The sequence below is a fragment of the Lactuca virosa genome, chromosome 3, assembly GCF_052849685.1.
Source record: "Lactuca virosa cultivar CGN04683 chromosome 3, Lactuca_virosa_CGN04683_v6, whole genome shotgun sequence".
NCBI classification, from domain to species: domain Eukaryota; kingdom Viridiplantae; phylum Streptophyta; class Magnoliopsida; order Asterales; family Asteraceae; genus Lactuca; species Lactuca virosa.
The window spans coordinates 133,766,840-133,778,450 of record NC_136428.1 but is presented as its reverse complement, the minus strand read 5'-3'; the positions used below and the strand labels follow the sequence as shown (position 1 = coordinate 133,778,450).

The window sequence follows — 11,611 nt, the reverse complement described above, 5'->3', positions numbered from 1 at the left end:
TACCATGCACGTCCATAAGTATAACACACAATCAACAACACATTGAAACCATTAAAATTAATTCACAAACATAACTCCAATCATACAAACATAACACCAATGATAACCACATTCAAATACATAACAACATTGAATACATAACATCAAACATTCACACTTAATCCGAGACGTTCTCTTGGATCCTAAATAAGAAGTACATAACACCAAACATCCACACTTAATCCGAAACTGGCATTGAAATTTAATACCTATTCAAGTTCCATTGGCTTGTCAATAGTGTTGCCTTCCCTATTTTTGCCCTCAACCCGTGTAGCAAGTTTTTTCTTGATTATTCTTTCATACTTCTTTCTTTTCTTGATAATTACCTTCTTAACCCCTACATCCTTTCTCATCTTTACCATCCACTTCCTTCTTACCACTGCTCCCTTGCCCAACATTACCATTACTGCCCTTATTACCCTTACTTCCTTGCTCATCAGTAACAGCCTTGACCTTCTTACCACTGCTTCTTTCCCCAACATTAACATCTACTCTCTTCCTTTTCTTTACCTTGAGTTTTGTTGGTTTTTCAGCTTAAGAACATGTAACCTTGTTATGTCCTGTTTGCTTGCATACACTACACATAATTTTTTCCCAACCTTTGACACAGTATGTCTTGCACCCCTTTCACTTGCATCCTTTCTTCTATTAACTTTTGGTCTGCCTGACACTTTTCTCTTCAATGGTGGCAAAGGTGCAATGAATTCAGTAGGTGGCCACATGTTTCTACATTTCATCCCACACATTGGATACTTGTAGGTGTTCTTATAAATTGCTCCATAGTACATTACATCCACATAATTACCAACATCATTGTTATGGTATGAGATTTTTGCAACTGAATGCACACATCCATACCCATTTAGTTGCCACACTCTACACGAACAAGTCTTCTTATCTATATCCACAACATAAGACTCTGGCAAATTTCTTGTTTCAAACTGGTTTAAACCAGTTGGTAAAACCTGCTAATACCTGTTTCAATTGTATACAAGTTAGTATATAGTGTAATTAATTAATTAAAATTCAAACATAAAGGTAATACCTTTGAGCTCTTTTCAACTGATTCAGTAGGATTGTAATAGCTGGACATGGTTTATAATCAGGCCATGAACAACCTTTGATGGTCAGATTGAATTGCCTCTCCATAACATACAACCTAATTTCTTCTAACATTGTGATTATTGGTTTTTTTCTTGCATCTCTAATGACATTGTTAAAGCTTTCAGATAATCCATTTTCAACTGCATCACACATCCTCCCCTCGTGAAAGAAAGCACTACACCATGACTTTGGGTTCTTTTCCATAAGGTAATCAAATGCTATAGGATTAAGTAGTTGTATTTCCTTCATGGATGCATTGAATAAAGGCTCAGTTGATGCCTTCCATGCCTTCCAAAACATCCTCTCATAATGCACACCACTGAATCTTTTCCTAAAGTTTGCAACAATATGCCTTGCACACTGTCTGTGTTCAACAGTAGGCATTACTTCCTTCATAGCCTCCAATAGCCCCTACATAATTTAAATTAATCTGTTAAGAAAATAGAAATTCATTAACAAAAAACATTAACTTGTATAGTAAGTAATATACCTTATGTTGATCTGCCATCAGGGTTATACCAAAGCCAATTTCCATTTCTAGATCATCTTTAAGATTCTCCAAAAACCATTTCCAATTTTCTTTGTTTTCCACAGACACAACTGCCCATGCTATTGGGAAAATATGATTGTTAGCATCTCTTCCTACGGCACATATCAACTCTCCACTACATAATCCCTTTAAGAAACAAGCATCCAGGTTTATTACTCTTCTACAACTGCTTTTCCAACCTTGTTTCAACCCCTCAAAACATATATAAAACTTACTAAAATATGTCTTCCCATCAGGCATACTGTTGACATCCATTTTAACAGTTGATCCTAGATTGGATCTTCTTATCTCTTCACCATATGACCAAAGCTTGGCATAATGCTCAACAAGTGTGCCTTCAATTAGTTCAATTGCATATTTCTTTGCTCTTTTACACTGTCCCATACTCACATCAATTCCAAATTTTTGTTTTACTTCTTCTTTGAGTAGCCTAACACTCATTTTTTGTTTTTGTAAGAATTGTGTTGTGAAATGGCTACCAATCCATGCATAGTTTACAATTGACCCCATTTTAAAATTTCTTGCACAATTATGCTCATCTATAAGAGACTTAATCTGGAAAGATTTTTCTTCACTCATCCATGAAGCCTACAATCTAAACTTGCATTGCCCTGAACAACATTTAACTAATAGCCTCCTACTATCATTTTTTTTTGTAGCACAATTGATACCCTTTAGCAACAACATAATTACACAACATATGTTTAACTATTTAGGACCTTCAAATCTCATTCCTAACACAGGTTTTTGCTTTTTCCAATGAACATTTTCATTAAAATTTGTTACCTCCTCATGAATTGGCTCGTTTTCATCCATATGATCATATGGATCCTCATGAGGTGGACTGTCTGGAGTTGGCTGCTCATTAGGGCAGAGCTTGTTCAAAAATGCATCATTCAAGGTCTTGTTCATTGGAATGCAATCTCCATCTTCAATGTTATCGTCCAAATGACCTTGCACTTTCACTTCATCTAGGTCAATGCCTCCTTCTGTCTCATCAACAATCTGTTGATGAACATTAACACCAACATGATCCATGTACACAGAAATTACACAACCAGAATCATACCCTACTTCGATCAACTCTTGGTAGTCTTTCTCAGTTGATATTATCCTCAATCCTTCAGGGAACTCAATATCGGGCATGCAAAAGTACACATCAACGCATGTCTCATTTGCGAATCTTTGAATGAACAATAGAAATTCGTTTTTGTCCATTCCAGCAAAATATACATCCTCAAACCTTTGCTCCACTCCATCTGATTAACTAATCACTGGATACCTCGTAAACAAACAAGCAAAATGAAGATCGATCTTCATGTAGACGGCCATAGCAAGAATCCAAGATACTTTTTTTCGATGAACAGTAGAAGAAAAGAGAAGAAGGGGGTAGATGAAACCGAGTAAACAACATTATTTCTTGCAGAGGAAGGGTTGGTCTCATTTATCGATACACGTATACGTGGCATGTGAGTTGGACATATGAGGTGGCTTTTTTTAAATGACATGTCAAATATAAGTTGCTGATTGGGATTGGGGTTACCGGGTGACCCCTTCACTTTTTAGAAAATGGCCTTATTATGTGACATCCCCAAATTCACGGCCAGAAAAGACCGGGTTAATTTATGCTTTTGAAATAATTTCAGAGTAATCATTTGATTAAAAGTGTTGCGGAATTTTTCCCAGAAAAACATAATAAATATGTTATCAAATCATTTCCGAAGAAATGTATTTTATTCATTTAAACCATTGGGATGTCATTGTGAATACAAAAACATAAGCATACACAAAACTTACATTCATTTACACTAGTGATCTACTTCTCTTTTAATCTCTCAGTGTAAAGCAACTTCGTATCGATACGTGTGATACAATTAAACTGAGTGGGTCAGGCTTGGGAGCTTGGTGAGCATATAGGGTTTTCAACCCACAATAAACAATTTATTATGCTTAAACATCAAACAATCAACCCAATTACCCAATCCCCATTGTCTTATTTATTTTTTAAGGATTTACCCTAAGAATCAACTATCACTCATTCCTAAGGATTCATCCTAAGGAATAGGCACGAAGTCCATCGTTGCCTAAGGCTTATACTACAAGCACTAACAACGTCGATCCCCACATACTGATCCTATACAATGATCTTACTAGATCTAGCCTAAAGGATTGATATGAACAACCAACTAACGAAACTGCTTCAGAAATCCCCTAGCAGTAAACAAGGATCGATAAAGATATCGAATGAATGAAATAAGTTTAACCACAAACCATTGTTCGTAAAAGAAAGAACCACAAGACAATTAAGTCAGGGGTAGTTATCAATGCCTAGGCTGTGGTCTGAATATCGTGAGGTATGTAGCCCCGAGACGCACCCTATCCAGCATCGAACTTTGCCTAGGCTGTGGTATGAATATCGTGAGGTATATAACCCCCAGACGCACCCTATCCGGCAATGGAAACGCTGACTAATGCCTAGGCTGTGGTCTGAACCCCCAGACTCACCCCTATCCAGCATTGGAAATGCTGACTAATGCCTAGGCTGTGGTCTGAACCCCCAGACTCACTCCTATCCGACATCGAAAATGGAAACACCGACTAATGCATAGCCTGTAGTCTGAATATCGTGAGGTATATAACCTCCAGACGTGTCCTATCCGGCATCGGAAACGCTGACTCATGAAGCTCGTCCGATCACTTCATAGAAGAAACAAAGACTCCAAAGCTCTTCAAAATAAGAGTATAGGGAAAATACTAATAAAGTACTCTCGTACGTTCCCGTACCTCGACACATAATAGTGTCAAAAAGAAGAACTATCGGATGAACACATAGTTCAAAAACACCTAATGAACATATAGTTCGAGAACACCTTATGAACATATAGTTCAAACATAATTACTGATTACAAGTATGCTAACGTTCCACTGGACTATCTAAAATAGTCTGTGGCCGTTGTCTATACTCTACTAGATGACTAGATCATCTTAAACATCAGTACCTCTCATCACTTTTATTTCATCACACATCATCTAATTCATCTACCCATGTTTTACCCAACATATTTGTAGATAAAAATACATATACAGTTTAAAACTTGTACAAAACATCAATTCAACAGTCACCTCAACTATACACTCACCTGATTTAATGAAAATCGGGCAGCAATTCGTTTCCTAAAACGATCGTTTCTAATAAAACTCCATAAAATCGGGAGTTTTATTGAGAAACCGAGCTCTGCGAGGGTCGGGCTTCGAAACCAAAAAAATAAATTTTCCGGGCTTCTCGGGCACTCCGGGACGTGTTCCGGGCGTTGGAAATGATCTCGGCGCATTGGGGGATGTGAAAATAGCCAAAATAGTGAAAAATGGGACAAAATTGCCAATTTTCCAAAAGTACCCGGAAGATCTCGCAAGCCTTCTATATATAGGCCCGAGGTTTGGACCCGAAGCAGCGAGAAGCAGACACGCGTTGCAGTCTGCGAGGCTTGGAGGCTAAGGCGGTGCGAGGCTCGGACCAGCGGCGAGCTTCGGATTGGTCAGCTCCGGATGACTTACCTGCTTCGGATGACTCATCAGCAGATCAGACACGGGGGTGCACACGCGTCGGATGTGCGAGGGCTGAGACTTCGGTCGAATCAGGGAGCGACACGCCTCGCCAGCTGGCCTCGGGTGACTCAGCAATTTGGACACGTGGCGCGCTACGAGCGAAGGTGACGTGGCATTTCCGGGTGAAGCTCATCCATGCGAAATTTCTCGAATTTTGTGCCAAAATCTTCTAAAATTCATAACTTTCGCATACGAGCTCTGTTTTTGACGTTCTTTATATGCACGCGTAGGTAAAATTACGCTCTACAACTTTCGTTTACACTTCGTCGGCTAATTTTGAATTTAATTTTTATATTATTATTTTTAACAGACCGGGACAAGAAATCCGTTAAAAATTCATAACTTCTTCATCCGACGTCCGTTTTCGTCTGTCTTTTTACCGTTGTGCTACAAATGACGAGACCTTCGATTCTCGTTTAGGTCGTGCGGCTAAAAATCTCTCGATCTAAAATTCGAGTTTTTAGCTCTCTAGTGCTAAGCTGAAACTTCGAAAAATCATAACTTCCTCATACGAAGTCAGATTTGGGCGTTCTTTTTATACCTACTCTCGGTTTAACGAACACTACGAGTTTCATTTACATGACTAAGGCTAAAAAGTAGTTTATCAAAAACTCACCTTTTACGACATTCGGCACCGTGCCGGTTTATCGTGAAACTTCGACTAGTCATAAATTCTTCGTTATAACTCGGATTTCGGCATTCTATATATATCTGTAATCCTTGTCACGCCCACTACAAGTTTCTTAATAGATATCGGCTTTATCTAATATTTAATTTTGACGTTCATTTTTATTCTTAATTAATTAAACCATAATAATTAAGCATAAAACACATAATTCACATAATATTCACATGATTCCTTTTCATTTCTTCTAAATAAGTTACAAAGGTTAACCTAGACCATTATATCAATATTAATGCCTAGCCTAGAAACACAGGCGTTACAACTCTCTCCCCCTTAGAATGATTCCGTCCCCGGAATCACACATCAGCAAACAAATACGGGTAGCGACTCCTCATGTCACTCTCCGTTTTCCCAGGTGAGATTTGGCCCATTCGTATGTTTCCAACGCACAAGCACTAAATCGACCATTTTTACATCATAACTTCTTAGTCTTACGGTCAACGATTACCTTAGGTTCTTCAATCAACCTCTTGTTTTCATCCAACCTTAATTTAGAAATGGGAATTATGTCGGGCACATCTCCCGTAAATTTTCTTAAATAACACACACGAAAGGTGTTATGAATACCCTCTAGTTCTTCCGGTAATTCTAGCTTGTAAGCTTGATTCCCGATTCTCAGAAGAACTTTAAATGGTCCAATAAACCTTGGACTCAACTTTCCCCTTCTACCAAATCTTATCAGTCCCTTCCACGGCGAGACTTTAAGTAAAACCGAATCTACAACTTCAAATGATATCGGTTGTCTTTTCTTGTTAGCATAGCTCTTTTGAGCAGCTAACCTCCTTTCCCTAATCACTTTCAACTTTTCAGCAGTCTGATGGACTATTTCAAGTCCCATAAACTGCTTTTCCCTAGCTTCCAGCCAACATGATAGCATTCGACACTTTTCCCCATACAAAGCGTGATAAGGTGCCATCTTGATGCTTGAGTGGAAACTATTACTATAGGAAAATTCTACTAGAGGTAAGTGTTTACCCCAGTTACCTTGGAATTCCAGCGTACATGCTCTCAGCATATCCTTCAACGTTTGAATCGTTTATTCGCTCTGACCATCGGTTTGTGGATGGTAAGTTGTATTCAAACACAACTTGGTACCCAATTCCTCTTATAGACTCCTCCAAAATCTTGAGGTAAAACGGCTGTCACGATCGGATACAATCGTTAACAAAACACCATGAAGTCTCACAATTTCCTTCACGTAAGAATTCGCAAGTTTATCCATAGACCATTTCCCGTTGGCTGCTATGAAATGCGTACTCTTAGTGAAGCGATCAACGACCACCCAATCATGTCGTGACCGTTCCTTGTTCTGGGTAGTTTAGTCACGAAATCCATGGTAATGTCCTCCCATTTACCCATGAGTATAAGTAAAGGTTCTAAACTCCCATACGGCTTCTGATGTTGTGCCTTAACCCTAGCACAAGTTACACACTCGGCCACATACTTAATAACATCGAGCTTCATCGTCGGCCAATAGTAATAGGGTTTTAGATACCTATACATTATTGTACTGCCGGGATGAATCTAGTACATGGTTTTGTGAGCTTCTTCCATCAGACAACCTCTTACTCCTCAAACACCAACGTTTTTCCCAAACGTTCCTCCTTTCGGTCATTTTTCTCTAAAGCTTCCTCCTGAGCTTTCTTTATACTTTCCACAATTGTAGAGACAACTTCAATTCTCAACGCTCTTGGCCTCTTCCTTTCAAGATTCACCTTCCGACTGAGAGCATTAGCAACAACACTTGATTTACCAGGGTGGTAAAGTATCTCACAGTCGTAGTCTTTGAGTAACTCTAGCCAGCGTCGTGGCCTCATGTTCAATATCTTCTGATTAAAGAGACATTGAAGACTCTTATAATCAATGAAAAGTTTGCATTTAGTACCATAAAGATAGTGCCTCCCTATCTTTAAGGCGAATACTACCACTGCCAACTCCAGATTATGAGTGGGGTAGTTCTTTTCATGCTCCTTCAATTGCCTCAATGCATACGCTATAACTTTATCACTTTGGGTCAGAGCACAACCTAACCCAACTTCTTTAACAATGAACGCGATACTTCTATTGATCGCTTTGATCATCCTTTACTTCAATTCGGCTTAAGTCAACTGCTACATCGAACTTGGTTCTCTGAACCACATAACAAACTCATCGTAGGCGGACTCAATTTGATATGACCACTAGGGTCGGAATAACAATATCTTCTTAGTCATTACCGAAACGATGGTAACGACAGACTAGAATAAGACGGAATCAATTATGAGTTCCTTGGTAACCTTGTGACTTTCCCTGATCCAAGTATGAGTCCTGTGCTTCCAGTAGTATAGATCTCTACTACTATTCACACCTAGTCATACTCGTCCCAAGTACGGTCTCGCAGTCCCGAAGTCCTAAAATCACAAAACAATTTAACACATACGAATGTGTCCAACTAATCATAAAATTTTCCTAAACTCTACTAGGACTTCTTCCATGCGTATCTTCAGTTATCAATTCTACTTCAACTTGGTTGGTGATGGAAAATCCAGACGATGGGACAACTTCAAGAATTACACCAACAATTCCATTCATCGGATGACAAAACCAGGGTTTATATTATTTCCTTGAAACGATTACACAGATGTTCAAGTTTACCCTATACTACGCCTCTAATAGGCTGCACTACAAGTTACTAACTGCATTGTTACTTTATGTCTTAGTTTTGGGAATATAAGGTCCTTACTCCTGATCCATTATATCTCGATCTGCTTCATTAAGGATCATTTGGTATGCCTTTGGTTTTGGTTTTGGTGGAACATTGGGCATTGCTGCCTCTTTCTTCTTTGGGCAGTCTTTCGAAATGTGCCCTTCCTCGTTACATCGATAGCACATCCTCTTGTTGGACGGACACTCGTTGGCATAATGCCCAGTCTTTCCACACTTGTAGTAGGTCACCTCTTCGCTACATTTCCCGAAGTGCTTCTTTTTGCACTTCTCGCACCATTTTGCTTCGCCTTCTCCTCCTCCATACTTCGAGAATTTTCTTTTCTCGTTGGACCCTGAAGTCCTTTCAAACTTTCTTTTCTCGCCAACTTCAACCTTGCTGGCGGCTCTCCCCTTAATTATATCTTCAACAGACTTGGCAGCCCAGATAGCTGCCTCCAAAGTAAGTGCCTGACGTACTGGCACAGTAAGTTCATCCTTACTTTGTTGAAGTAAACATTTTGTTTCTTCCATCTGTTGATCCAACATCGTACGGACCATTGCCTGCACCCCACCCATCGTGATTGGCTCAGGCTGTGGATTATCGTTTCCGAATCCACTTTGAGTACTCGCCATTTTGATCTATACACCAATCGTAGGTGAATTTAGATCTTTATTTTCGATAGGCGTTAAATCTTCGTTATTACTCCGAAATGTTTATATGTTAGTTCTAATATCGTAGTCATACGTTTAGAATCCTACACACATAAAGTTTCCAGATCCGGTTGGCAATAGACCATAGATCCGAACAAATAATGGCATATATGGCAAACATATAGCATTTAGCACATAAAAGCATTTTAGGCATCTTTCCTAAAATAAACTAGTGCTCGTGTCTAAATTATGGTAGACACTCATCTCACAATCATCACTTAGCATTCTAAGTTTAAGTCTAGAAATCCTACAATTTCTTAGTTCGCTTAAACTAATGCTCTGATACCAACTGTGACATCCCCAAATTCACGGCCAAAAAAGACCGGTTTAATTTATGCTTTTGAAATAATTTCAGAGTAATCATTTGATTAAAAGTGTTGCGGAATTTGTTCCCAAAAAAACATAATAAATATGTTATCAAATCATTTCCGAAGAAATGTATTTTATTCATTTAAACCATTAGGATGTCATTGTCAATACAAAAACATAAGCATAAACAAAACTTACATTCATTTACACTAGTGATCTACTTCTCTTTTAATTTCTCAGTGTAAAGCAACTTCGTATCGATACCTGTGATACAATTAAACTGAGTGGGTCAGGCTTGGGAGCCTGGTGCGCATATAGGGTTTTCAACCCACAATAAATAATTTATTATGCTTAAACATCAAACAATCAACCCAATTACCCAATCCCCATTGTCTTATTTATTTCTTAAGGATTTACCCTAAGAATCAACTATCACTCATTCCTACGGATTAATCCTAAGGAATAGGCACGAAGTCCATCGTTGCCCAAGGCTTATACTACAAGCACTAATAACGTCGATCCCCACATACTGATCCTATACAATGATCTTACTAGATCTAGCCTAAAGGATTGATATGAACAACCACCTAACGAAACTGCTTCGGAAATCCCCTAGCAGCAAACAAGGACCAATAAAGATATCGAATGAATGAAATAAGCTTAACCACGAACCATTGTTCGTAAAAGAAAGAACCACAAGACAATTAAGTCAGGGGTAGTTATCAATGCCTAGGCTGTGGTCTGAATACCGTGAGGTATGTAGCCCCCAGACGCACCCTATCCAGCATCGAACTTTGCCTAGGCTGTGGTCTGAATATCGTGAGGTATATAACCCCCAGACGCACCCTATCCGACAATGGAAACGCTGACTAATGCCTAGGCTGTGGTCTGAACCCCCAGACTCACCCCTATCCAGCATTGGAAACGCTGACTAATGCCTAGGCTGTGGTCTGAACCCCCAGACTCACTCCTATCCGACATCGAAAATGGAAACACCGACTAATGCCTAGGATGTGGTCTGAATATCGTGAGTCTGGGGGTTCAGACCACAGCCTAGGAATAGAAGCGACTAATGCCAAGCATATCAGTCGAAGTTTATCTGTTCCTTCTAGAAATAGAAGCGATATCTGGGCCCCTCGATGATTTGGTTTTGACCTATGTACCGGGCCCGGTCAGAACCTAATTGATGTGTTCAATTTAGTTCTATGTCGAAACAAATCAGAGATCGAGAAACAAATGCTGGACAATAAGTAAGACCATGTTCCATGTGTTTGTCCGGCTGATATCATGAGAACAGAGGATTATATGATCACTTATCTTAAATGGCGTATCATCATCATCTCAGTTCCGAGAGACTTTGAAAGAGCTACGATTGCTAGTCGGATTTTGAAGTCATATTTGCAAATATAGTTATTAGACTTATCCAAGTGGGAGACTGTTGGATATAGTGTCTAAGTCCATAACTTTATTTGGTATGTACTTGACCCGACCCGGCATGGTCCATTTGGGTTGCATGGCATTGCAATACTTGGATAGACTAAATGAGAGAATAAGGCACTTATGATTATTAATATATTATAAGTTCTAATATATTAATAATAGTATTATTTAATTAGTATTGATCAAATATTAATCTAGTATTAATCTAGTGATCAAAGTGAGACTAATTAAATATATAAGGTTGATTATGACAATCATCAATTCTTTTATTGTGGATTAATGATCCATGGTTTATGGGTTTGGTTATAACCATATGGAGCTCCATGGATAGTCTATGGGAGTTACAAACCCATGGGTCATGAGAAATCAAGAGTCATGACAATTAAGGGCATTCATGTGTAAACCCTAATTGTGACAACACTATAAAAGGAACCCTATGGCTAGCAAAATCGTGACCTAGTTTTACTAGAGAGGGCATAACC

At 38.9% G+C, this 11,611-nt stretch overlaps 1 protein-coding gene across 1 annotated transcript; it reads right to left on the bottom strand.

The window, feature by feature from the left end:
* Positions 1–369: 369 nt before the first annotated feature.
* Positions 370–2,134, bottom strand: LOC145164080 (uncharacterized). The gene is made up of 4 exons (XM_079082803.1): positions 1,634–2,134; positions 1,072–1,554; positions 639–1,004; positions 370–549 (listed from the first exon to the last, which is right to left on the bottom strand). The coding sequence occupies exons 1-4, from the start codon at positions 2,132–2,134 to the stop codon at positions 370–372; spliced, it is 1,530 nt and encodes a 509-aa protein (XP_078938929.1).
* Positions 2,135–11,611: the final 9,477 nt, after the last annotated feature.